We start from the raw sequence: 25,050 nt of genomic DNA on the forward strand, positions 1-25,050 counted from the left end.
AAAAGAAGCTTCACCACCATTACGCGCTTCGCAGACCAAAAGGCTTTGCTTTTACGTTTTTAAACCTTAAAGGCCAATTTCGTAATTTCAATTCCGTCTTCCTCATTTCCCTTTCCGTTCTTCGCGTTTCCTCGTTAAACCTCTATCAGATCCAAACCCCCTAATTCCATTTCAGAACGGTCACCTATACGACTCAGTCTTACCCAGTCAGACCATTCAAATCTAGAGCTCCAATTCGTCCGGGCCGGGCTCGTAGACATGGCCAGGGTTTTCGACAATTGGGAGCGGCTGGTGCGGGCCACACTAAAGAGGGAGCAGCTCAGAAGTTCCGGCCAAGGCCACGAGAGGGTTCCTAGTGGAATTGCCGGCGCTGTCCCACCATCGCTGGGAAAGACCACGAACATCGATGCGATCTTACAAGCTGCCGATGCGATTCAAGCTGAGGACCCCAACGTCTCCAGGATTTGTAAGCCTTTTCATTTCGAATATCTTAAAATTAATGTTGATTTTTTTCAGTGCTCAATTGTTGGTGGTGCCATTCTAATTGTTGCTATTTCTGCCTTGCATAAAATATTCGGTTACAATTTAGTTCAAATTTTAAACATGCATTAAGGGTTGATGTGTTAATATAAACTTTAAGCTCTTGAGCTAAGTTTAGCTAATTGAGCTTGAGAATTATTGTAAAGACATAGAAAAGTCGGGAATTATACTATGCTGCTAATTCAGTAGCATTTGCTGTTTCAGAAAACTATTTCAGTACTGTTCAACCAATTTTTGATGTTTTGTTTAATTGCTGGAATGTTTGGTTTGGTGGTGTATTTGCTGGAGTATGTGTTTTGTTTAGAATACTTATATGCTTGTTGGATTATTTATGTATTGACAACATTTATATTATTCGGGTTTTAGTGTGTGAGCAGGCGTATGGTATGGCGCAAAATCTGGATCCGAAAAGTGATGGTAGAGGTGTTCTTCAGTTTAAGACTGGGTTGATGTCTGTAATCAAGGTATCACTTAAGCTCTAATTAGTGATTGGTAATTTTTGCATGAGCCTATTTATGCTATTAGTGTCATGTTTATTGATGCAGTGACATTATTTTGATTATAAGATAGGTTGTGCATAGTGTATTTTTGTTCCTCTCTTATAAGTAATATATACTAAGTTATGAGTATTTGGCTTTTTGTTTCAGGCAAAACTTGCAAAAAGAGATGGGGGTCAAATAGATCGTAATCATGATATTGAGCACCTTTGGGACTTTTACCAGCGGTACAAACGACGACATAAAGTAGATGATATCCAGAGACAGGAACAAAGATGGCGTGAATCTGGAACTTTTAGTGCTGGCCTTGGCGAGTATGGCCATCATGTTTTGCTTTAATAGACCTTTCCCCTCCTCTTTTGTTGTTATGATTTTATTTGTTAACTGTTTTGTTGTTTCATATTGGAGCTCAGTTATTTAGAAATGAAAAAGACATTTGCCACCTTGAGGGCTATAGTTGAAGTGATGGAGGCACTTAGCAAAGATGCAGATCCTAATGGAGTTGGGAGACTTATTACGGAGGAGGTGTTATTCCTTTTACCTCCTACTTTTGGATGTGATGTTCAATAAATGGTTTACTATTGAAAGCCTGTTTGTCTCTAAAATCCTTTGCACTTGGCAAAGTTTGACCTTATATAGTATACTAAAATTGATCTTATATTGACTTATATCAGTTCACCTTCCCAACTATTTTCGGCAATATTGTTTTAGCTTCATTTTATGATGACAATTGACTGTGTTCATTGATCTGTGGGTTTCCAGTTGCGAAGAATTAAAAACACCGATGCAACATTGTCTGGGGATTTGGCCTACAATATTGTGCCTCTTGAAGCACCATCATTGACCAATGCCATTGGAGTTTTCCCGGAAGTAAGTTTGACTTGAATTATATATGTCATGCCTCATGTTCTTCATCTCCTTTAAGAGTTCTGTTACATTCACTTTGCATTTGATCTATCTTTGGTTATGTATGATCCAAAAAAGATTAATGTTGGTTTTCATAAATAGCAAACAACAATTAACAAGTGCCTTTTGTGTTGTGAAACTTGTCTTATTCTCTGTGATGCAGCTATTTTGTAGGCATTGTATTGTTGAATCATTAAACTTACTTCTGACTAACATTTTTGAACTTGTATCTAATCTCATCAGGTGAGAGGTGCAATATCTGCAATTAGATATACTGAGCAATTCCCCAGACTTCCTGCTGCTTTTGAGATATCTGGACAACGAGATGCTGACATGTTTGATCTGTTGGAATGTGTGTTTGGTTTTCAGGTTTGTGTTTCTTAACATTTTCCATAAGCTTAATTATATCTGCAGTTTTGTGGTGTGGTAAATATAGCACTATGCTATGCATATATTTTCAATTCCACTTGCTATTCTTATGCATCTTTCTATCCCTTTTGATAACTGTTCTGGTTAATTTTACAGAAAGACAACGTAAGGAATCAGAGAGAGAACGTTGTTCTTACAGTTGCAAATACACAATCTCAGCTTGGTGTACCTGTTGATGCTAATCCAGTGAGTGAACATGTCATTCTTATAACATGGGCTACTGATTATCCTTCTTGTATTCATTTGAACGAACATGTCATTATTTGTTACACCTATTACTTTCCCATTTACTTAAATCTAAATTTTGAGTGAATGGTTTTCCCCATTTAAGGCCTTACTAGCTTCTTCTATTATTGTGAAGCAAATAATTCCAAAACATAAGTTTGAGGCATTGTTCAGTTTCTGGAGTATTTATAAACTTAAGTTGTAGTTTGAAGAAATTCGAACATCTAATATCAAGCATATGTGAAAAGGATATTTACATGGAAAACTTATGTTGGTTAATGGAAACAATATCTTTGTAAGTTGGGGTAAGACTGTGTACACCTAATCCTACCCAGACCACTGAATGTTAGGGGCCTTGTACACTAGCCTGCCTGGTAAGTTTTGGTGCAATGGTATGGCTTCTACATTGCAACCTGGAGAGCTCAGGTTTGAAGTAGGAAACAGGCTTTCTGCAAATAGGGGAAGACTATATTCATCTGACCCTCTCTAGACTCTTGCACTGCCGGGGTCTTGTGCATTTTGAGCTACCTTTTTTACTTGTATTGCTAATGCTCACGTTGCTCTCATAAGATGTATGTGATTTTGAGATTCAATTTTCCTTTAGAGGTATGATAGTTTAGTTGCTTATAATTTATTGGCATGAACGGTTTGATGCTGTATGGGGCCTATGGGCATGGAAATAGTCTTCTAGATGTGAAGCTTACTGCTTTGACCGAAAGAAAAGATGTGAAGGTTACTGATATATTTATGTTTTGGTGTGCTCAGAAAATAGATGAAAAAGCAGTCAATGAGGTATTTCTGAAAGTTCTAGATAATTATATAAAATGGTGCAGATACCTGCGGATACGACTTGCATGGAATAGGTAATTTCAACTCTCTAATGTTTTCATATTACTTAATTCTTTTGTATACTGCTAATTGCATGTATACTTTTCCACAGTTTAGAAGCAATTGATCAAGACAGGAAACTTTTTCTGGTTTCCTTGTACTTTCTGATATGGGGTGAAGCTGCAAATGTCCGCTTTCTTCCTGAATGTATTTGCTACATATTTCACCATGTAAGTCTAAAAACATTTTTGGTTAAATTCAATTTGCAGTTTAATGCGCTCATTTCATTTAAAGACGCTTTACATATTTGTTTATTTATTTTTAAAAATTGTTTTGTTTTTCTTATTTTTTAAATATCTTCTTGTTGTAATTTTCTGTTATGCTGTACTGTATTAACAGATTGATTTTTGGGAACATCAACTTCATCCGACTACATCATAGTTCTTTGAATCTGCCTGCTATTTAAAAAAAAATTGAATTTTAAGCTTTTTGGCTTTTCTCTGAATAATATGCAAGTTCAAGTGAAATATATATGATGCCATTGTCCTTTATTGTAAATTGTTTGTATCTGTTTGATGGTGCAAGAAGACGTAAAAAAAGCATAACTTGCTTTATTCTTTAAAAATAAAAATTATTACTCATGATAGATGACATCATCTTACGGTCCTGCAGATGGCCAAAGAGTTGGATGCAATATTGGATCATGGAGAAGCTAATCCTGCTGCCAGCTGCAGAACGGAGTCTGGATCTGTATCCTTCCTTGAGCAAATCATTCATCCTATATATGAAACATTGGCAGCGGTTAGTGGATCTGTATTTCAAACTCTGTGTTGTATATTCAATGCATCTTTCGGTGTCTTTTTGTTGATATTAGAATTTGATTTGCTGTTTTTTCAATCAGGGTAATGGAAAACTACAAGGCTGTAGTATTTTGAATCCTCAAGAGTTTCATTAATGTCAAATTGTGCAGCATGTTATACTTCTAAAATATTAAAGCACTAAAGCCTGTTTTCAACAAAATAAACTAGATATACCAAGATTTGCCAACTCTATTGGATGGCATGTCAATGATCTTCAATTGTTTAGGTGTGTGCGTGTATGTGTTTTTTTTTTCTTTTGATATTTTGAATAAAGATCACACTACTTTCAATGGTGTGCCACTGCCAATAGCATGCTAGAGTTTTTTGTATTTATTTATATTAAGATGCTGTAGATCAGTGTATTCTCCTTAGGAGAAAGTTGCATCAGATTATTCTAGAATGCCTTCATAAGTGTTACTTTACATTAGGGTCCTTCTTGAAGTCCTTGATCTTCAATTATCCTCATTGTGTTGGTGATAATTTTTAGGCATCATGGAGTCTGTGTGGTACCTATAATCTGAGATGTTGAATGCATGGATTAAGCTGTTTATTCTCTATGATGTTGTGATCTTATGGGGGTTTTGGTATCACATTTCTTTTTTGTTATGGAGAAGGGATAAGGTGGTTGCATTACTAATATGGTAGTTTCTTCTGTTATTTTTTTCTTTCCCAAAGGGTTCTTGAGTTATATACTGTCCTTCATATATACTCAAATTGGTCTTGCCAATAACTTTTGCGTTGTTTTATTTTTGAACGCAGGAAGCTGCAAGAAACAATAATGGGAAAGCTGCACATTCCTCATGGCGGAATTATGATGACTTTAATGAATACTTTTGGTATGTTTTTTGTCTTTTATTTTAATGGAGTAATGATATTTGTCATGTGACGCTTCTTTTGCAATTTGTAGGTCACCTGCTTGTTTTGAGTTGAGCTGGCCTATGCGGAAGGATTCACGATTTTTGTTGAAGCCTAAAAAAGGGAAAAGGGTTAGTTTATATTGATAATTTGTCGCCAAATTGATGCATGTTTTGTTTACTCGACCCTTCTCAAGGCTTGAAACTTAAACTTGACTTCATATTTTCTTTTAAAAAAAGTCTCAAAGAGTAAGAGGTATTTGAAACTTTGAAGGGGTTCATGTTTAACCTGCTAATCTCATATAGATGTTTCTACATTCGGTTTTTTCTAACCTGCTAATAACATTTGAAATTGTGTAGCTGTATGTTCTCTCTATTGTTTTACTCTCGGCTATGCTTTCGCCCTTCTTTAAATGTTAAGAATTTATTTTGAAGTGTCACAGACTTGATTAAGCATGTTGAAATTATTGGATAGTGTTTCTGTAAGTGGTGGCTCAAATTTCAAATAAAGTTATTGACATGTCGACCTCTTTGGTGATAATCATGTGTATTTCAGTTTGGCTGGATGCATTAGATTTTGATCAATTACATATGGTAGCTAAGTAACAATTAGGGTGATAATAACAATTTTCTGTTTGTACAAAGTTGATGTGGGTAGTGATTTTCTGTTTTTGGTCATAGAAGTTGTATTATGTAATTGGAAAAACATCTTAAACCATTTTTTTCCTCCTCTTTTTGATTATTGCTTTGGAGTGGCAGACCGGAAAAAGCACTTTCGTCGAGCATCGAACCTTTTTTCACTTGTATCGAAGTTTCCATCGCCTGTGGATCTTTTTAGCTTTGATGTTCCAGGTTTGTGTTTCCACATATGGTTACTGGTTAGTTTGGATTACAAGTGTTCAATTTTAACATCATTTGCGTCTTCTTTGCTGAAGGCTTTGACAATTATAGCCTTTCATGGTGGACATATCAATTTGGAAACTTTTAAAATTGTTCTTAGCATCGGGCCAACCTTTGCTATCATGAACTTCATGGAGAGTAAGTTTTTTGCATATTCCAAATAGACTTCAGACCTTTTCTTGCAACTAAAACTCAAAAACTCATTCCACTTTTGCATTTGTTCTGGTTTGTTTATTGGGTGATGCGCTGCCTGTGTAGGTTTTTTGGATGTGTTGCTCATGTTTGGAGCTTACACCACAGCCAGAGGCATGGCTATCTCTAGACTTGCAATTAGATTTTTCTGGTTTGGCTTGACCTCTGTCGGTGTGACATACATTTATGTGTGAGTGTTTATCTTATAACTTTACCCGAACTATATTTTTAAATGAAGAACTGTTTGTTATATTATAAATTTCTATTGCAATTTAAATATTTGCAGGAAAGTTCTGCAAGAAAGAAATGACAAAAACTCAGATTCATTCTACTTTCGGATATATGTTCTTGTATTGGGCATTTATGCAGCTTTGCGCATTGTCCTTGCACTATTACTCAAGTTTCCGGCATGTCATTCACTTTCTGAGATGTCTGATCAATCCTTCTTCCAATTTTTTAAGTGGATTTATCAGGCAAGTCCTATTTTGTTCGGTTTTAAATGGGACCAAATAATTTTATATGGCTATGGCCAAGATGGTGATTCATGTATTATATGCTTTCTTAATTTTACATATTCCAGGAGCGTTACTTTGTTGGACGTGGCCTTTATGAAAAGATGAGTGATTATTGCAGGTTTGTGGGAATCTGGAACTTTGTATTGCTGGCTATTTGTTTAAGACTGTTGGTGTTTTGAGCTCAGTTCTTTTGTTTCATGATTGACAATGTGCTCCTGCTATTAAGAATCTGATGTAGTTGAGTTGAGCTGACTTTAATTATTTAAGGATAAAGTCTCCAGTGATTTGAGTTCTTGAGTGTTCCTTGTAGTTTGGGAAAAAGGGGGTTATTCAGCAAACACCAATTCTTTAAGATAAGGGCTTAGTAGAGTTTATTTTAATAGTTTGTTCTTGCCTTGTTATTTTCTTTTTTCTTGGATGCCGACTGTCTTTCATATTAGAATTAGACTATACTCTTTCTAGGTATTGTTTCTGTTAAAGGAAACTTGTATAATTGAATATTTATTATCGGATTGGACTTAGCATGGTTCAGGTGTCCAGATTATGTTAGGAGTTTAGATAGCTTTTTGCTTGTTTACAGATCTTAGTGATGAAGATTTCTCAGTACTCCAGCCTGTGGATTTTGACAGCTTGGTTAAATATGATTTTCATGTTTGCCTATATATGCACATCAGTTCGTGCATTGACGTGTATGCATGTCGCCTCTTGTTTTGACATATATGATGGTTGATTGCCTATTTGTTTTTAAGTGTTATCCCAGAAGATTTTATGATATGCGCTTCTATCTCAGAGATCTACATATATGTAAAAGTTCCTAATATCCTTTTTTTCATTATATTTAAAAAAATCCTAACTTCGCAGGTTTGTGCTCTTTTGGTTGGTAATCTTCGTCTGCAAGTTCACTTTCACCTACTTTCTCCAGGCAAGGCTACCCTTACTCATCTTGAGTTTCAATTATCAATGAATATAGTTTTCAATTGATCAACAAGTCTAGCTTTTGCTCATAGTAGATTAGTTGAGAGTTTAATTTTATATGAGATATATGTTTGTTGGATTGGAGCAAGAGATTTTTATGGGTAGGAGGGGGAAATGGTGGTTGGGTAGAAGTAAATTTTTAGTTTTTCTTTGGGCATATTGGTCCAAACACTCTAAAGATATTCCTTTTCAGGTGTAATTCTTCTTGATTGAGGCGAGTTTGAATTTCATGTAGTATAACCTTTTGCTTGAGGGTGTAATCTGAATATGATGGACTTATTGTAATCCTTTTCATGTATACTGCAGATTAAGCCTCTTGTTGAACCCACAAGAATAATCGTGAACCTTCCATCTTTGGAATACGCGTGGCATGATTTGGTCTCAAAGAGTGAGTTTCTCAACGTTCATTTACTCTGTGTGATCTTGTTTATGGTTAATAATACTGGGATGCTTGACATCGGCAGTCAATCCAAGGTGTCTTTCATGTTTTCTGGTTGAAAGGAACAAGAAGTCTGATATTCTTGTCTTTAGGCCCCATAAATTTAGGGCACTGCAATAATTGGTCTATCATTAATTGGGGATGGTGTGTTGTGGAAAATTACCTTTACCTTCAGGATCACTTGTATATATCGTCTGATTCACATTAAGATTATGTTAAGCCACCTTTCTCACTTTTCCTATTTTTGCACACCACCCACATTGCACTGCATCTTCACTAGTGGTCACCAAAAATCCATTTATGGAAGGTGCTATGGCTTGAAACTCTTGGTATTTCAAGAGACTGCACTTTAGGCGTATTCCTATAAATTTAAAAATGGTAAAGCCGGCAACTAGAAGTAACGTGCTCTTCAGGTGGATTTCTTGGTACTAGTTGTCTTTTGCTCTCGTCATTCTGTTCAAAGTTATCCGATTATATTTTTGAGGTTTTATTTTATCATGGTATGTTGTAGTGATAAGATGTCTCTTATATTAAAAAATATCATGTTGATTTTCAGTAGAAACTAATTTTTAAAGCGGAAAATTTGAGTTTATTTGTGCTTAGATGGAAGGTAAAGCGTAACCTTGATCTCTTTGTATAAAGCCTTCCATGTGCTTATTTTTTCTACAAAATTTAAAATTCTTCTGCTATTAATGTTTCTTTGGTTGATTGATAGTGCTTGAAATAGAATGTTGCCACATTTTATTGATGTATACCTGTGTTTTGGCAGATAACCATAATGCATTGACTGTAGCTAGCCTATGGGCTCCTGTTGTGGCTGTGAGTATCTTCTTTCTTTAGCTTCAGACTTCTTCAAAATTAGAGGATTCAGCTCTACTTCACGAAAGATGTATTATGTTAGACTGGAATGATGGATTTTGTTGAAACTGGCCTTAGGAATGTTGTAAATTGTGCTTCAAGTGTGATGCTTACTTTCTTGTCTTTCTCAGATTAAGGGCTTTCTCCCTTGTTACTATCTGAATCGAAATGTGTCTTAGGATGTGCATATGGCATACCCTTCATATTCTCATTTCTAATATTCTTTTTCAATGGTCCAGATCTATCTCATGGATATTCACATATGGTACACTCTCTTGTCAGCCATAATTGGTGGTGTAATGGGTGCAAGGTCGCGGCTAGGCGAGGTATTAATCTACTCTAAATAGTTGTGAATTCTTTCTCGTCCACATATGGGTAGTTCCTGCTCGTTGTATGGTGATTACAGGAAACTATTAAAAGTTTGTGGGATAAGAAACTCCATTCTCTCATCTCATTCAATTGCTCACTCTGTGTGTATGTGTCTGTCTGTTATATTTTCTGTTCTCCCTACATCTGTCTAATCATGCTATTTTTGTTTTGTTTTAATACATATTCCCAATTTATCACAATTCTTAGTGTTAACTATCTGTTGTTTGTTTATGGCAGATACGCTCAATTGAAATGGTGCATAAACGTTTTGAGAGTTTTCCCGAAGCTTTTGTCCGAAAACTTGTCTCACAAAATAAAAGGTGTTTATTTGTTTGCTTTTATTGTTTTATTTTTTATTTTTGTACTTATGCAATTTATGGTCCGAGGTCTACCTTGGAATTTTAAAGATATCCGCTACAGGGCTGGGAAACTCATGTAGTAAATGAAAATGCTGACACCAATGCGGGCTTACCACAGTGGTTGTCGCCCTCCCCCTTCCCCCTTGCTTGGCACCCAGGGTCCTCCCAATGTAACAAAAAATAATAATGAAAATGCTGACCTCCTCATTACACTAAAATGATGCTTAATGTTATTCTCTTGTACTCTGAAGTGATTTGAAATTGTGGCTTGTACCCAAACTACGTACTTGCGCTTTGATGCTTGATACTACATCTTAATCATTCTTAATTGCTGTCGATTTCAAATGGCTTGTAATCCAAATAATATATATTTTCTTTTATCATTTGTTTTAATAACTTGCATCTGAATTCACGTTTTCAGGTTGCCATTTAACAGTCAGTCATCTCAGGTGAGTTTATTAAGCTGATTTCTTTCCCTTATTGCTGAAGTTTTTGAGGTGGGCATCACAAAATCTTCAGTTAATTAATAGGCCATTCATATTCCATGTTATTACAATGAGGATGCTGCAATTTCCGCTCTTTGGAAGTAATTAGAAAGTCTGGAGTTCATATTGGTTTTTAGGCTTAACTATAAGTCTTAATTTGTTCAAAGACAGTGGGACAAGCATTAAAATGTTCTGTTCGTGTAAACTGCTCACTCTGTCGAATTGTTCATAGTCTGGAGTTCATGTTGGTTTTTACTTAGGTTTCGCTCATATTGGTTTATATGCAAGCTGCATCTCTCAGATTATAGGATGTCTCTAACATGAAACTATTTAGCTTTCACCCTCTTAAAGATCCGTTTTTAGTGAATTTTATTGGTGACTTCCAACAAATGCTTATAACTTAAAATTCAATAGCCACTCATGATTTTTGTTTTTGGGTTATTTTGCATGTCCATCTTTTGGCTCTGCAATCTTCTCTATTCTTGTTACTGCTACACCTTTTGGTTTTTCTTCCTTGTTCCGCCTACTATAAAATTCCTAGCGCTGAGGTATGACTTGTTTCATTCAGGATTCTCAAGATTCAAAGACTTATGCAGCCATTTTTTCTCCATTTTGGAACGAGATAATAAAAAGTTTGCGAGAGGAGGATTTTATTAGTAATAGGTAATCTGCTGGGGCTTGGCACTTCCCAATGTGAAGAAAAATCTAAAGCATATTCTTATGTTACTCCAGTTTGTTTTTGTTCCATGGCTGGTATGCCTCGGGTGCTAATGATTTTTGTCTTTCCAGGGAGATGGATTTGCTTTGTATTCCTAGCAACACAGGAAGTCTAAGATTAGTTCAATGGCCTTTGTTTCTTCTGAGTAGTAAGGTATGACCGTTTGGTTTTATCTGGAAAATATATATAGCCAGCAGCTCTTAGTAGTATATTCAAAATCCTCTTTTTTTATTTTTTATTTTACAGATCTTGCTGGCAATTGATTTGGCTTTGGACTGCAAAGATACACAGGCAGATCTTTGGAATAGAATATGTAGGGATGAGTACATGGCTTATGCTGTTCAAGAATGCTATTACAGTATCGAAAAAATATTGTATTCTCTGGTTGATGGTGAAGGGAGACTTTGGTATTATTTATCTTTGTTCTTTGTAATATTTAGTGTGTTAACTCTTCTTTCTGCAAAAGTCAGAATGTTATATTTCATGATTGTCTAATTGCTGTGTTGTCTGTCCAACCTTCTCTTTGGTAGGGTTGAAAGGATCTACCGTGAGATCAACAACAGTATTATGGAGGGTTCTCTCGTTATAACTTTAATCCTTAAGAATCTTCCGCTGGTGTTAAAAAGATTTACAGCTTTAACTGGGCTGCTGGTATATTCTTTGACCATTTGCATCAATCAAGGTGTCAAAATTTTGTATGGTTTGGAGCTCTTCTTTCAGCTGCTTGTTGTGGTAGATTGGTTGGTTATTCCTTGTATATGATTGTTTTAAGTACAGTCCACTCTGGTTCTCCTTTTTTTTTTGGTTTCTTTGATTTTTTTGTCTTCCACCTTGCTACAGAAACAATTACTGCAGCACATTGATTATATGGAAATTGATGCACTATTTTATGGTGTTTATTTTCGAATGCATGTAACTGCTTTTGAACTGGTCTTTTAAATAAATGTCATACGCTGCCTATAATTGAGCAGATTTTCTCTTTGTTGTTGATCGAGGATAACTTATCCTCTTGATTATTAATACAAAAGTTTCTATTAAAAAAAATAAAAAATAAATGTCATACGCAGTTTGTTGAATTTTTTAGGTTTATTATCAAATATCATGGCATTTTTGTCCTCCGCATATGTTTTTCTGATTTCTTGTATTTCAAATGGATTGTTTATGCCAGATACGCAATGAAACTGATGTGCTTGCAAAAGGTGCTGCTAAAGCTGTATTTGATCTGTATGAGGTTGTTACTCATGACCTTTTGTCATCTGATTTGAGGTATGTTATTTATTACGCTTTAAGTTTTATGTCGTATTTCATGCTTTGTTGTGTTTTTTTTTTAATATTTTTGTTTTTACCCTCTTCCTTCCGAATGCTTCAGGGAGCAGCTTGATACATGGAGCCTTTTAGCAAAAGCAAGAAATGAAGGGCGCTTGTTTTCTAGGATAAAGTGGGCCAATGATCCAGAAACTGTAAGCATCTTTGAATCTAAACAAAAAAGGAAAAGAACCAGATCATGCTGTATAATGTTTGAAATTTTCAGGGCTGGCTTTTTTAATATTATATACGTTTTAATTGTTGCCACAGAAAGAGCTGGTGAAGCGGTTACACCTTCTTCTTACTGTAAAGGATTCTGCAGCAAATATTCCAAAGAATCTTGAAGCAAGAAGAAGATTAGAGTTTTTTACAAATTCGTTATTTATGGACATGCCTTCAGCAAAGCCAGTTAGTGAAATGGTGCCTTTCAGGTAGACGTGATTTTCTTCAGATGAGCTGAAATTTCATTAACTGTTATATCATCATTTATTTTTTATTTTCTATTAAACATCTGGTGGTTTGCTTGCGAACAGTGTCTTCACCCCATACTACAGTGAGACTGTACTTTATAGTTCCTCTGAATTGCGGGTTGAAAATGAGGATGGAATATCAATTCTTTTCTATCTTCAAAAAATTTTTCCAGGTACTTTGTTATCTTGGATTTATATTAATATGTTCACATAATCAAATTCATTGTCTCTCCTTTGTCTGATGTAAGCTGAACAACTTAGGAATATGGTAATTTCATAATTCAAATGATGCCTTTATGCCATGTGACCGAGTTAAATGCAAATGCAGATAATCCATTATATATAGTAAGTTTACATGTGTGGCTTAGTCTGGTAGGACTGTACTATTGGAGAATGTAAAAATACAGCATTGGGAACTTGACAAAATAAAATACAATATACAAGTGCATAGTTCCACTACTAAGAAAAAATACATTTTGTGATAAAAACCCACACAGGCAGATAATCTACTGATTGACTGTGCCCGAATTACTGGGTCTTCACCAATGCTTTAAAACGTTGAGGGTAAAGCGAGGCATTTTACTGAGGCGTTATCTTTTCACGCTTATGAATAATATAATTAATATATATATATCTATTATATATATATATATATATATATATATAATAAAGTCCTAAGTGCCTAAACCCTAGGTGCCGAATCCTTGCTGTGTTGTTGTAAAAAATAATGAAATAACCACTTGAATAGGCTGAAAATGGTGAAAAACTACCTGGCTTATATGAAATTTAGAGGTTTAGGGTGGATTTAAAGGATTTTAGAAGAGGGGGAAGGGGGAGAAGTTGAGTGCTGCAGTGAGAGAAGGGGGTGAGGTCGAGCATCTGGTGTGGGCGAGGTCGAGTGTGATGTTTAAAAAAAACATTAACACAGGGTCCACAACGATGTCGTTTGTTTTGGGCCCTAGGTTTTAATTATAAAAAAAAGGTAGACGCAGCAGAGCGCGCCTCCCATACACTTCACACCTCCAACGTGCCTCAAATATCCATGAAAGGTAAGTTGCTCTGCCTCGACGCGGAATCCGCGCTCCTTTTAAAGCACTGGTATTTACCCAGTATGTGGTATTTTCATGGAGTGCTTGAATGATTGACTGGGCTCAATTACCTAATCCCGAACTACCCTAAAAAAAGATCAATGACTGAGGTGGTATCGGCTGCATGTCTGGACCACTATTTGGTGGTCTCACGTGAGTGGGTGTGTTGAAGAATGTAAAAATACCAGATCAGAAACTTTGACAAAATACAATAGATAAGTTGGTTCCACTACTAATAACATTGAGGCCTTTTGTGATAAATCCTAGATGGGGACAGCGTTGGTGTTGGACCAATTAGTGTGGGCCACTGATCAGTCTCTGTAAAATCTTAATATGTATTTGAGCTGATAGGAGCCAGCCAAATTTTAGGATTTTTTGTGCTTTCCTAAGTTAAAACTAGACAGATTTGATCTTGAATCAAGCTTCTTCTACAAGGGCATTTGATCTTGGGTGGCTTAATTATTATCCACCTCAAGATGCACATGAAATTGGTCACTTAACTTGAAGGTCTTAATGAATTAAACCCTGAACAAGATTAACTGTTTGTTTTAACTTATCCTTGCTTCTTTGGGACGGATCCTTGACCTGTCTTGGGAATCCAATCCTAGTGAAAAATTTCTGCACTGCAAACTATTGACTGGCTGTAGTTTATATCTCATTGATTTTCTTTTTGTTGACTTCTCTCTATTTATTTAATGGTAAATGGCTAAGGATTTTTCTTTCTTATTAGATGAGTGGGACAACTTTTTGGAACGGATTGGTCGGGGTGAGTCTACTGGGGATGCTGAGCTGCAGCAAAACTCAAGTGATTCTTTGGAGCTTCGCTTTTGGGTATCTTATCGTGGGCAGACTTTAGCCAGGACCGGTCAGTTTTCACTTGCTCTCTTCACCGGCATTTGTTTGAAAACTTTGCATGCCATGTAGTCCATTTATATGTCATCCTATGACAGTTAGGTCGGTTTGTGATGTGGCTTGTATCTGATGATTTGATGTTTTTGAAATTACAGTGCGTGGTATGATGTATTATAGAAAGGCTTTAATGCTACAGAGTTATCTGGAAGGAAGGTCATTGGGAGGTATTTCCTTTGAGAACTTTGCTCTCAAGTTTCTATTTGCGGGAGCACTTCAGCTACGAATATCATTTTAACATTTCTTCCATCACTGACAGTGGATGATCATCCTCAAAATGTTGCCTTCACAAGTCAAGGCTTTGAGTTGTCACGTGAATCCCGAGCACAAGTAGATTTGAAGTTTACTTACGTGGTATCATGCCAAATTTATGGGCAACAAAAGCAGAGAAAGGCACCAGAGGCTGCTGATATATCCCTTTTGTTGCAGAGGTATGATTTTTTAAACGTAACGAATTTCTCAAGTTTTGAGTTATGTTGACCCCTTTGTGATGTAGTGCAGCCCGTAGGTTTTAGATTAAACACTTAAACAATAAAACAGAGAAGAATATAAGAGATTGAGGGGACGAAAATATAGATCGAAAAGACGAAAGAAAGGGCAGAACAGTAGAACAAGAAGAATATCAGAGGTCGAGGAGACGAAAATATAGATCGAAGGGACGAAAGAAAGGACCGAAATCAGAGAACCGAGAAGGAAGGACAGAAATCACAGTGTTAAGAGAAGGTTTACTCAATATCCAAATCTGAATGTTAAAGAACTACATGGGGGTATTTATAGCAAACTAAAACCTAGACATAATAGGATAAAAATCCCTTGCTTAAACAGAAATCCTAACCCAAATAAAATAGGAAACTTAAAACTAGAAATCTGGAAATCTGGAAAAGTAGAAATCCTACTAGAATTTGGAAAGCTAGAGAATCTAGGAAACTAATGAATTTAGGTCCTATGCGTCCTGCACTGCTTCGTCTTTTGTTTTTTTTCCCTAATAGAAACAAAATTTATTGAAAGGAAAAGAAGAGGAACGCACAGGTGGATATGAAATCCACAAGCCAAACGAACAACAACAGAAAAACAGACTAAAAAAACAAAGACACCAGCCAAACTACACAAAGACTGCTACACCAGAAAGACCCAAAGAAACCAAGTCGCAAAACAAACACTTAACATCACAGCAGCCATATCCCTCAATATAGTGGAGTAAGAATAGTCTTTGAAATCTGAAGTGACAGAAGCCCATGGTTCTGCCCAGAATTTAACTCTATCCCATAATTCACCAACACCCACTCCCTCATACACATAAAAAATCCTCATGTTACGCCCCATCCAAATGTTCCAAAATACAGACTGCACCAAGCAACCCCGTAAGGTTGAAGCATGCTTCCCCCTGCCCCAAATGACAAAATGGGAACAAAGAAGATCATAGCAACCTTTTGGAATAACCCAAATAGTCTTAACCTCCCTTAACAAGGTCCACCAAAGACTTAACGAAAAGGGGCACTGAAAAAAAGGTGATCCACGCTTTCCTCACTCATTTTGCATAGAACACACCAGTGTGGAGACAAGTACATGTACGGTCTTCGTCTTTGGACAAGAGCAGATGTGTTTACTTTCCCAAGGGCGACCAACCAAATGAGAACTTTTAACCTTAGGAGAAGATTTGGCCTTCCATATTATAGAATAAGGAGGAAAGGCCTCCGCCATCCCATTGTAGAGAAGAAAAGAACAAAAAGATCTGCACGAGAAAGAACCTGATCCCTCGAGCTCCCACCATCTCCTGTCCAATCTGGAAGGTGACAATCTAATTCCGTCAAGAATGTCCAGCAACTTGATCACCTCAGCTAACTCCATCTCATTTAGATTCCTCTTAAAGCCGAAGTCCCAATTATAAGGGAACACTTGAATGTCCACGAAACGAGTAAATGCATAAAAAGTGCTTCTTAGACAGCTCAAATAATCTGGGAAAAATATCCTTCAAAACCCCCTCCCTCGCCCGATTGTGCTCCCAAAATCTCACCCTATCCTCACTTCCCACCTAAAACCTACAACACTGTAAAAAGGAATGGTAACCAGAAGAAATATCCTTCCAAGGATTACAAAAAGATTAAACCAGTACTCCTCCGCTTCTCTGAGTAAGAATATAGTGTCATCAGCAAATTGGACATGAGAAACCTCCACTCTATCTCGTCCAGTAATAAGACCATGAATCAAATTGTTCTCTTGGGCCTTCTCCGTAAGCCTATTTAGAACATCGATAACCAAAGTGAACAGAAAAGGGGATAACGGATCCCCTTGTCTCACCCCTCTGGTCACCGTGAATTTGCCCCTGGGCCTTCCGTTAATCATGATAGAAATGTTGACAGACTCTAAACAGCCCCTGATCCAGCTCCGAAACCCTTTCTTTCCAAAACATCATGCACAAATCTCCATTCTACATGTTTGAAATCAATTTTAAAGATTGACTTCTTGGCATCCTCAACAACCACATTAGCAACTAAAACAACATTCAAAATCTGCTTATTTTTCACAAAAGCTCCCTGGGATAGGGAAATAGTCTCGCCCAAAACCTCCCTCAGTCTCGATGCCAAGACTTTGGACACCACTTTGTGTAAGCTAGTCACCAAACTAATAGGCCTATAATCCCTAAGCTTAACAGTCTTTCTTTTTGGGGATAAGACAAATTAAGGTTTCGTTTGTAACAGCATTGATGATCCCAGTATCATAGAAATTTTCCATTACCTTCATAAGATCACATTTCACAATGTCCCAGCAAGATTGAAAGAAAAATAAGGTGAAACCATCAGCTCCTGGCGACTTGTCCTTTCCACAATAAAAAACGACGGTACGAACCTCCTCCTCTTCAAACGGCCTCTCGATCCAAGCTGCCTGCACCGTGCTAATAGGGCACCAATTTAATCCCTCCACACCCCAACCCACTTCCTCATTACTACTATAAAGCCTCTTGAAAAAATTGATTGTCTCCGACTCAATGCCCTCCTCATTCTCAATAATACTTACACCCTCCACTTCTAACCGATCAATGAAATTTCTTTTCCTATAACCCGTGGCCATCATATGAAAATATATGGTATTACCGTCACCATCCCTAGCCCACTTAGCTTTACCTTTCTGTCTCCACTTCACTTCCTCCTTGTAAACTATGTCGCCTACCAAAAACTGTAAATCTTCCCTTTGTCTAGGTTTATGAAGAATTTGATTCATAATTTCTTTTATTGTAATGTTAGGTTTAAGATAAGGCCCTTTCATATCTTAAAATGCAGAGCAGACTAGTAGTATCCACAATGGTAGTTAGGTCTGTGGCATGTAGATAACCTTTGTGTTGGGTTCAAGTCATGTTGAAAGTGGCCTCTCCTAGATGAACACTTGAGTGTGATTCCAAAGTATTGGTCCTTAGGTGCATGTGTTTAAATTACAGAGTTGATGATACCTCCTAGTTGTTCGTGGCTAAGGATGCTCCAATCATATATCACACTTCTGCATGAATTTTCTTCAACTCATTTAGGTGCCAGGTCTCATGCTGACAATAAGATAAACTTAGATGCCAAAGGATAAAAATAAAAAATGAGCTGTTCCTGTCAGGAGTAGTTCCCCTGAAACGTTAATTTTATGAAACTGGATGGTGGTGTGGGTTTTGTTATTTTCTATTTTTATCTACATGATAATACTTTGAATTCATGTTTGGTTACTAGAAATGAGGCCCTTCGGGTTGCGTATATACATGTTGAGGAGAGTGGTGCAATTGAAGGAAAAACCACAAAAGAATTTTATTCAAAGCTTGTCAAAGCCGATATACATGGAAAGGATCAGGTAATGTGAAGTTCTGTTTATGCACCTTTTCTTCCATGCAGAGTTTCATCTAGTCTAGAATTATTTTGCTTTTGCATGAGACTGTACCTTTTAGTCATCCTAGATGACTCTAATGACATATTGAAGCGCCAAGCCAAAAACTTTGATTGAGGCTCTAGTGTTATAAATGGCTAGGTGCATAGTCCAACCAATTTGGGACTAGTGCTCAACATAATTCATTGCATTAATTGCATGCAATTTATTCCTTGCCCGATTACCTGCTATGGAGAAGGTTCGAGATGTGGTTTTCTCTATGTCAGCTGATAGTTCTCCTGGACTGGATGGTTTTTCAGCCTGCTGCTAATTCATCTTTTAATTGCACGTATTAATCTGGTGCCGTGCTTATGTGTTCTTGTCTAATATCGATTCATAGGAAATATACTCCATTAAACTTCCTGGTGATCCGAAGCTAGGTGAAGGGAAGCCTGAAAATCAAAATCATGCCATAGTCTTCACTCGTGGAGAAGCTGTTCAGACTATTGACATGAACCAGGTGACCAAATATTAAACTTTCTAGTTGTTTTGTGTCTTGTTTGTACCGGAGTATTTTGCTGCTTCTTTTTCAAACTCTCTTTTCCTCTCTTTTTGGTGTTTAAATTAGTGGACTGTTGGTTCCTTTTGTATATAGAATTTATGCACCATACACGCTCCATTTCTCTTTTGTTATCATCTGCATTTTGACACACAAGACTACTTCTACATATGAGATTTGCAATTTTACCACAATTGAGGATGATATAACAAATGATTTATATATGCTCTTATTTTGTTCTTTAGGACAATTACCTGGAGGAGGCAATGAAAATGAGAAATCTCCTGGAGGAATTTCACAAAAATCATGGCCTTCGACCTCCAACTATTCTTGGTGTGAGAGAGCATGTCTTTACAGGAAGGTTTGGCCAGCGTTTTTTTTCTTCCAGTTTTTATTTATGTGGTTTCTTTTATGATGGCCAGCATAAGTGGTTGCTCTGAGAATTGCTTACATGTGTGTTGAATGAATCCATGCAGTGTTTCATCTTTAGCATGGTTCATGTCCAACCAAGAGACTAGCTTTGTGACTTTAGCCCAACGAGTTTTAGCTTATCCTCTAAAGTGAGTATTTTATAACTTGGTTGCATTTTAAGAACCTTTTGAATTTGTGGTTACAAAATGGGTTTGGTTTGTTTTCTGTTTAATTACTATTTCTTGGCGTGGGCTTAAGTTTGAGTTTGCTTTCCTTAATATGCAGAGTTCGCATGCACTATGGACACCCGGATGTGTTTGATCGAATTTTCCACACTACCCGAGGTGGTATTAGTAAAGCTTCACGTGTTATTAATATTAGTGAAGATATTTTTGCAGGTAAGCATATAAGATGCTGATGATTTGTTTCTTATATCCGCAACTAATAACTGATTTGTTTTGAAAAGTGGTTACACTAATGCCTCTTGGTTACTGATAAATCAGAATTTGTTAACCCCATTAAAATTGTTTTTAAATGGGTATATCCGTCTTTCTTTATTAGAACATGTTATTCAGAAAAAGTAAATAAAAGAAAATTGTGTTCTGGAATTTTGAGCAATTGCCTAGGGTGTTATTTTCTCTGCATAGGCGGTAGAAGGAGTTTTCCTTGTTTGTCAATTTTCTAAGTTTAGTATCATTTGTAACTATATTTATACTGTAAAGTGTAAAGAATGTCAGCAATTTTATATGGAACTTATTTCATGATTAGTTAATTTTTGAATGCTGGTGGATGCATTATCTGAGAAAGTGGTTCATGTCAATCTGCAGCTATTGTTGGGGATTTTTTCTCTTTACCTAACCTTATTGTTTTTGAGCGTTCACTACAGAAAGTGGTCCAAATGATGACTCCTACTTTGATATATATAATTTTTTTTTTTTTTGGGTTTAATGTAATACATTTTGGGTTAGTATGCTTCGTTATAGTGTCTTTTGGTCTAGCTTATCAACTTGATGGAAACAAATTCTGCAGGGTTCAACTCCACCCTGAGGCAGGGTAACATTACACACCACGAATACATTCAGGTTCTATACTTACGCGAATGTTTTTCTCTATTTAAGTGAAACATATCTTTATGGTCATTTGATAGCCTGCCTCGTTGTGCAGGTTGGAAAAGGAAGGGATGTTGGGTTAAACCAGATTGCATTATTTGAAGGGAAAGTGGCAGGTGGAAATGGGGAGCAAGTCCTTAGTAGGGATGTGTACAGGCTTGGACAACTCTTTGATTTTTTTAGAATGTTCTCTTACTTTTACACAACCATTGGTTTCTACGTGTGTACAATGGTATTTTGTTTCTGACTCCTGCATATTTGTATATTTTTATTTGCTCTTCAGATTTGTGTTTCTGGAATTTTTCGATAACAGTTGGTTCATAATGCAGATGACTGTCCTCGTAGTATACATATTCCTATATGGAAGGGTTTATCTGGTAAGTGTTAACTTAAACCATATTGGAGGAGAGATAATTTTATCAAATAGCTAGGCAAGTTTAGATACTCACTGCTATGTAGGAACCACCTTGCATGACTAGCTAAAATATCTTTCAAATGAATGAGTTCTAGAGACCCCAGAGATGTTACAGAAATGCATGAACTTTTTTATTACTTTTGTCTTAAAAAGTATAAATAGTTGATGCATGAACTTTTTGATTACTCTTGTCAGAAAAAAAACTACTTGTATTTCTTACTATAAATTACTGTGTACTTTTTAGAGGCTGGAAATATTAGGAAAACAGAAAATTTGACTGTTCATTTTCGGCCTGAAATTTGTGCAGTTATATTGCATGCAAATTTAAAATTTTGAAAACTCCTAATTTTTTTTTTGGGAAAGATAAGTTTTGCCAACATTTTTTTTTCCCTATTTCTTGTGACTTGCCTGAATACTTGAAGATTTGGGTTTGGTAATGCCACCAATTTTGGCGCTCCATCCAAGTTCAGCCACTGTTTGAAAAAATTTCTGTTGTAAAAACTGACATGAGATCAATATTGTCACTGGCCACAACTTACAAGTATCTTAATATTACTCTTTTGCTTCGTATTTCTTTTTTTATAAGCTAGGAAATTACCATATGTGGGTTTTATTAGTAACTCTGTTACTTTCTGTCTACTTAAAAAACAGTTAGGTGGTGAACAAGTTCACTTTATGTCAATGCATTATATATGATGCCTTTTTGTGAAATCTTATAGGCTTTCTCTGGACTTGATCGTGCAATTGCAAAGCAAGCAAAATTGTCGGGTAACACAGCATTGGATGCTGTTTTGAATGCACAGTTCTTGGTCCAAATTGGAATTTTTACTGCAGTGCCAATGGTAATGGGCTTTATACTTGAACTGGGATTGCTGAAGGTTAGTCTATTTAATTCTCATCAATGTCATGCTCATGTTTAACGTCCCTATCTCTGATTCTATCATACAATGGGGCTGCATACTCTTGGCATTGTTAGCTATAGCTTTTAGTTTACCAGGATCGTAACTAGAAACCACAAGATGAAGTAATTACTTCTAGGCTTAGGCTTCTAGGGCTCTGGATTTGTATACATAATTATGGAAATGTATAGCATTTAAAATCCTAATAGCTTTTGTAATTAAAATCCTTTTATGTGTTGCAGGCGGTTTTTAGTTTTATCACAATGCAGCTTCAGTTATGTTCTGTGTTCTTCACGTTCTCGTTAGGAACTAGAACTCATTATTTTGGGCGCACCATCCTCCATGGAGGTGCAAAGGTATGTATTTGGTTTACTTCTCCTTTGTTAGAAGCTCTGTTTTTGTTTTCTTGCTTGTGTTATTTTATGGAATTAATTGGTTATATTTGCATTTTTCATTTCCCCAACAGTACCGAGCTACTGGTAGAGGCTTTGTTGTTCGTCACATAAAGTTTGCTGAGAATTATAGGCTCTACTCTAGAAGTCATTTTGTCAAAGCGTGAGTGACATTTTCTAATGATGAATAAATAAATTCTTTTCCTTCTTTTATTTTTTGGATGGGGGGTTGCTCTTATATTCCTGAAGCTCTTAAACCCTTTTTTTGGTTGTTGTTAGTTCTCATGACTTAATATTTGCAGGTTTGAAGTGGCTCTGCTTCTCATAGTTTACATTGCATATGGGTACACAGATGGTGGTGCTGTTTCTTTCGTTTTGCTAACTCTCAGTAGTTGGTTCCTAGTCATCTCCTGGTTGTTTGCTCCCTATATCTTTAATCCCTCTGGTTTTGAGTGGCAAAAGTATGTAATATCCACTTTTTGTGGAATCTTTGTATCTACTTTTTCTGTGACATTTTAGTTTGGGTTATCTTTCAATTTGTATGGTTCATCTATGTGAAGCTGTTCACTTTCTTTTGAAACAACTGAGCTGTTGTCTTGTTAATGAAACAGGACGGTGGAGGATTTTGATGATTGGACCAGTTGGCTTCTTTACAGAGGTGGAGTAGGAGTTAAGGGAGAGAATAGCTGGGAATCTTGGTGGGATGAAGAGCAGGTTTGTAACTCAACTGTACTTCAACAAAATTGTTTTTGTTCTTTCTGTTCTTTCGTTATTTTTTCTTTATAACAAATTTCTCAGTTTACATAAGTTTTCATGATGCGAGCATCTGAATAGGTTTTATTGAAGGATTTATTTGTGCTCTTCTTTAAGACTGGAGGCTGCTGCATGTTAGTTGTTCTTTAATCAAGTTTTGTTTAGGATTGTGGGTAATTCTGTTGTTATGTAGAGCTGTGTTGTATGTTCAAGGTGATCTTCATGTTCACAGTTTTGCAAACAAAGTTTTTATCTTTTTGTTCTGAATGCCAACTGGTGGAGCCAAACTTCTTCCCCCATTGTGTTTTATTGTGTTAAAAAGTGTTTTTTCTTTTTACTTTTTGTTTTGTTTGTTGTATGTGTCAAGTTGTTTTTCTGCTCATGCAGATGCATATTCAAACATTGAGAGGTCGTATATTGGAAACAATTTTGAGCTTGAGGTTCTTCTTGTTTCAATATGGCATTGTGTACAAACTCCATATAACTGGAAAGGGCACATCACTTGCGGTACACTTCATATCACTTGAACCTTTTTGTGATTTTAGATGGGACATATGCTTTTGATTGTTGGCATTCTTTGTTCCTTATCTTGACAGTTCTTTCTCATTTTGGAATCCAGATTTACGGCTTCTCTTGGGTTGTATTGGTAGCTATTGTCATGATTTTCAAGGTTTGTATCAAGAAAGCTAGCCCTTTTGCCCCATGCCCTTGAGCGTGCTTGATGTTAGTGAAACTCGTACCCTTTATGGCTAAATCTATTTTACATTGCAGGTTTTCACCTTCAGTCCTAAAAAGTCAGCCAACTTCCAGCTAGTGATGAGATTTATACAGGGTGTGGCATCCTTGGGACTTGTTGCAGTTATTGCTCTTCTTGTTGTATTTACTGGACTTTCAATACCGGACCTATTCGCAAGCTTCCTTGCAATTGTTCCTACTGGATGGGCCATAATATGCGTAAGTTAATCTTTTAGGCTTGCATTCATATTACATTTTAAACTTGTGTTATTCAATTTGTACTGTGATTTCCCATCTTTCTTTTAATCGGAATTGGTTGTGCCTAAACAGCTAGCCATCACTTGGAAGAAGATCGTCAGAAGTCTGGGCTTATGGGACTCAGTAAGGGAGTTTGCCAGAATGTACGATGCTGGTATGGGTATGCTCATTTTCGCTCCAATAGCATTCTTGTCATGGTTCCCATTCATCTCCACCTTCCAGTCTCGGCTTCTGTTTAACCAAGCCTTTAGCCGTGGGTTGGAAATCTCGCTCATTCTTGCTGGAAACAAAGCTAACGTTGAGGTCTGATTGGTACACCCCTCCCTTGAAATTTTTGGCCACTGCAACTTTCCAGAGATTGTATATTTTCGACTGATACGGCTTGTATGATATTGTACTTTTTGTTCATGTACGGCAAAGGTAGAAGATGATTGTCTCTGTAAATAGATGATTTGTAAAAAATTGTAGCTGTGGCTGAGAATTATTTTAGTGAATTCTTTGACGGTGGTTGGAGTGGAAGGAGGTCATTTGGGAACTTTGTGTTTCTGCTCATTGAATTACCGCCCCATTTTTTGTAACTGACATGATAGTTCTTACGATGCCATAGTTGTGCCATTTTATCATTCGAAATCCCAACAGAGCATTTCTAGTTCAAACGACGTCGATTTACTAGTGCATTACAAAAGTTGTCATAATCCCTAAATCACAAATTGGATCAAACATTGAAATAATTACAATGATTCGCCAATCACATTTTCTTGAGAAATGGTGGAAGAAATGTTTATTTGTTGAGAACTATGTTTTCTACTGTTTGCAATGATTTCATGGTTGTAAGAGCGAAAAACTAATTTTTCTGGTCGTACTTGGACTGGTTGAACCATAGGCATCCTCGTCTATTTGCAGTCGTTACGGGACTTGCCTTCCATCTAATCTGCTAAGCATTCTCTCAGCTATGGAGTGT

The 25,050-nt window shown here is 36.5% G+C and overlaps 1 protein-coding gene across 1 annotated transcript; it reads left to right on the plus strand.

Annotated features, from left to right (window-relative positions):
• Nucleotides 1–110: 110 nt before the first annotated feature.
• GSL8 (glucan synthase-like 8) lies at nucleotides 111–24,624 on the plus strand. Its single transcript, XM_008241179.2, has 51 exons — nucleotides 111–466; nucleotides 907–1,004; nucleotides 1,188–1,351; nucleotides 1,451–1,562; nucleotides 1,800–1,907; nucleotides 2,187–2,312; nucleotides 2,469–2,558; nucleotides 3,363–3,460; nucleotides 3,538–3,655; nucleotides 4,098–4,226; nucleotides 5,045–5,121; nucleotides 5,193–5,271; nucleotides 5,899–5,991; nucleotides 6,075–6,177; nucleotides 6,298–6,421; nucleotides 6,518–6,704; nucleotides 6,812–6,864; nucleotides 7,608–7,668; nucleotides 8,028–8,109; nucleotides 8,930–8,979; nucleotides 9,258–9,344; nucleotides 9,625–9,707; nucleotides 10,168–10,195; nucleotides 10,800–10,894; nucleotides 11,021–11,102; nucleotides 11,196–11,356; nucleotides 11,480–11,600; nucleotides 12,118–12,215; nucleotides 12,319–12,409; nucleotides 12,525–12,685; nucleotides 12,788–12,897; nucleotides 14,543–14,677; nucleotides 14,820–14,888; nucleotides 14,981–15,152; nucleotides 18,429–18,546; nucleotides 18,959–19,078; nucleotides 19,363–19,478; nucleotides 19,594–19,677; nucleotides 19,814–19,926; nucleotides 20,558–20,610; nucleotides 20,693–20,869; nucleotides 20,967–21,014; nucleotides 21,772–21,930; nucleotides 22,194–22,307; nucleotides 22,418–22,506; nucleotides 22,646–22,804; nucleotides 22,955–23,057; nucleotides 23,484–23,603; nucleotides 23,716–23,766; nucleotides 23,868–24,050; nucleotides 24,162–24,624. The coding sequence occupies exons 1-51, from the start codon at nucleotides 259–261 to the stop codon at nucleotides 24,396–24,398; spliced, it is 5,697 nt and encodes a 1,898-aa protein (XP_008239401.1). The 5' UTR covers nucleotides 111–258; the 3' UTR covers nucleotides 24,399–24,624.
• Nucleotides 24,625–25,050: the final 426 nt, after the last annotated feature.

Source organism: Prunus mume, linkage group LG7 (assembly GCF_029339155.1).
Source record: "Prunus mume cultivar Tortuosa linkage group LG7, ASM2933915v1, whole genome shotgun sequence".
NCBI classification, from domain to species: domain Eukaryota; kingdom Viridiplantae; phylum Streptophyta; class Magnoliopsida; order Rosales; family Rosaceae; genus Prunus; species Prunus mume.

What these genes read in the sequence shown, in the direction of transcription:
- GSL8 (XM_008241179.2), top strand. Translation starts at nt 259, where the DNA reads ATGGCCAGGGTTTTCGACAATTGGGAGCGGCTGGTGCGGGCCACACTA. An exon ending in GACTTTAATGAATACTTTTG is followed by an intron (nt 5,122 to 5,192) that starts GTATGTTTTTTG and finishes TGCAATTTGTAG; the next exon opens with GTCACCTGCTTGTTTTGAGT. An exon ending in AGCCTAAAAAAGGGAAAAGG is followed by an intron (nt 5,272 to 5,898) that starts GTTAGTTTATAT and finishes TTGGAGTGGCAG; the next exon opens with ACCGGAAAAAGCACTTTCGT.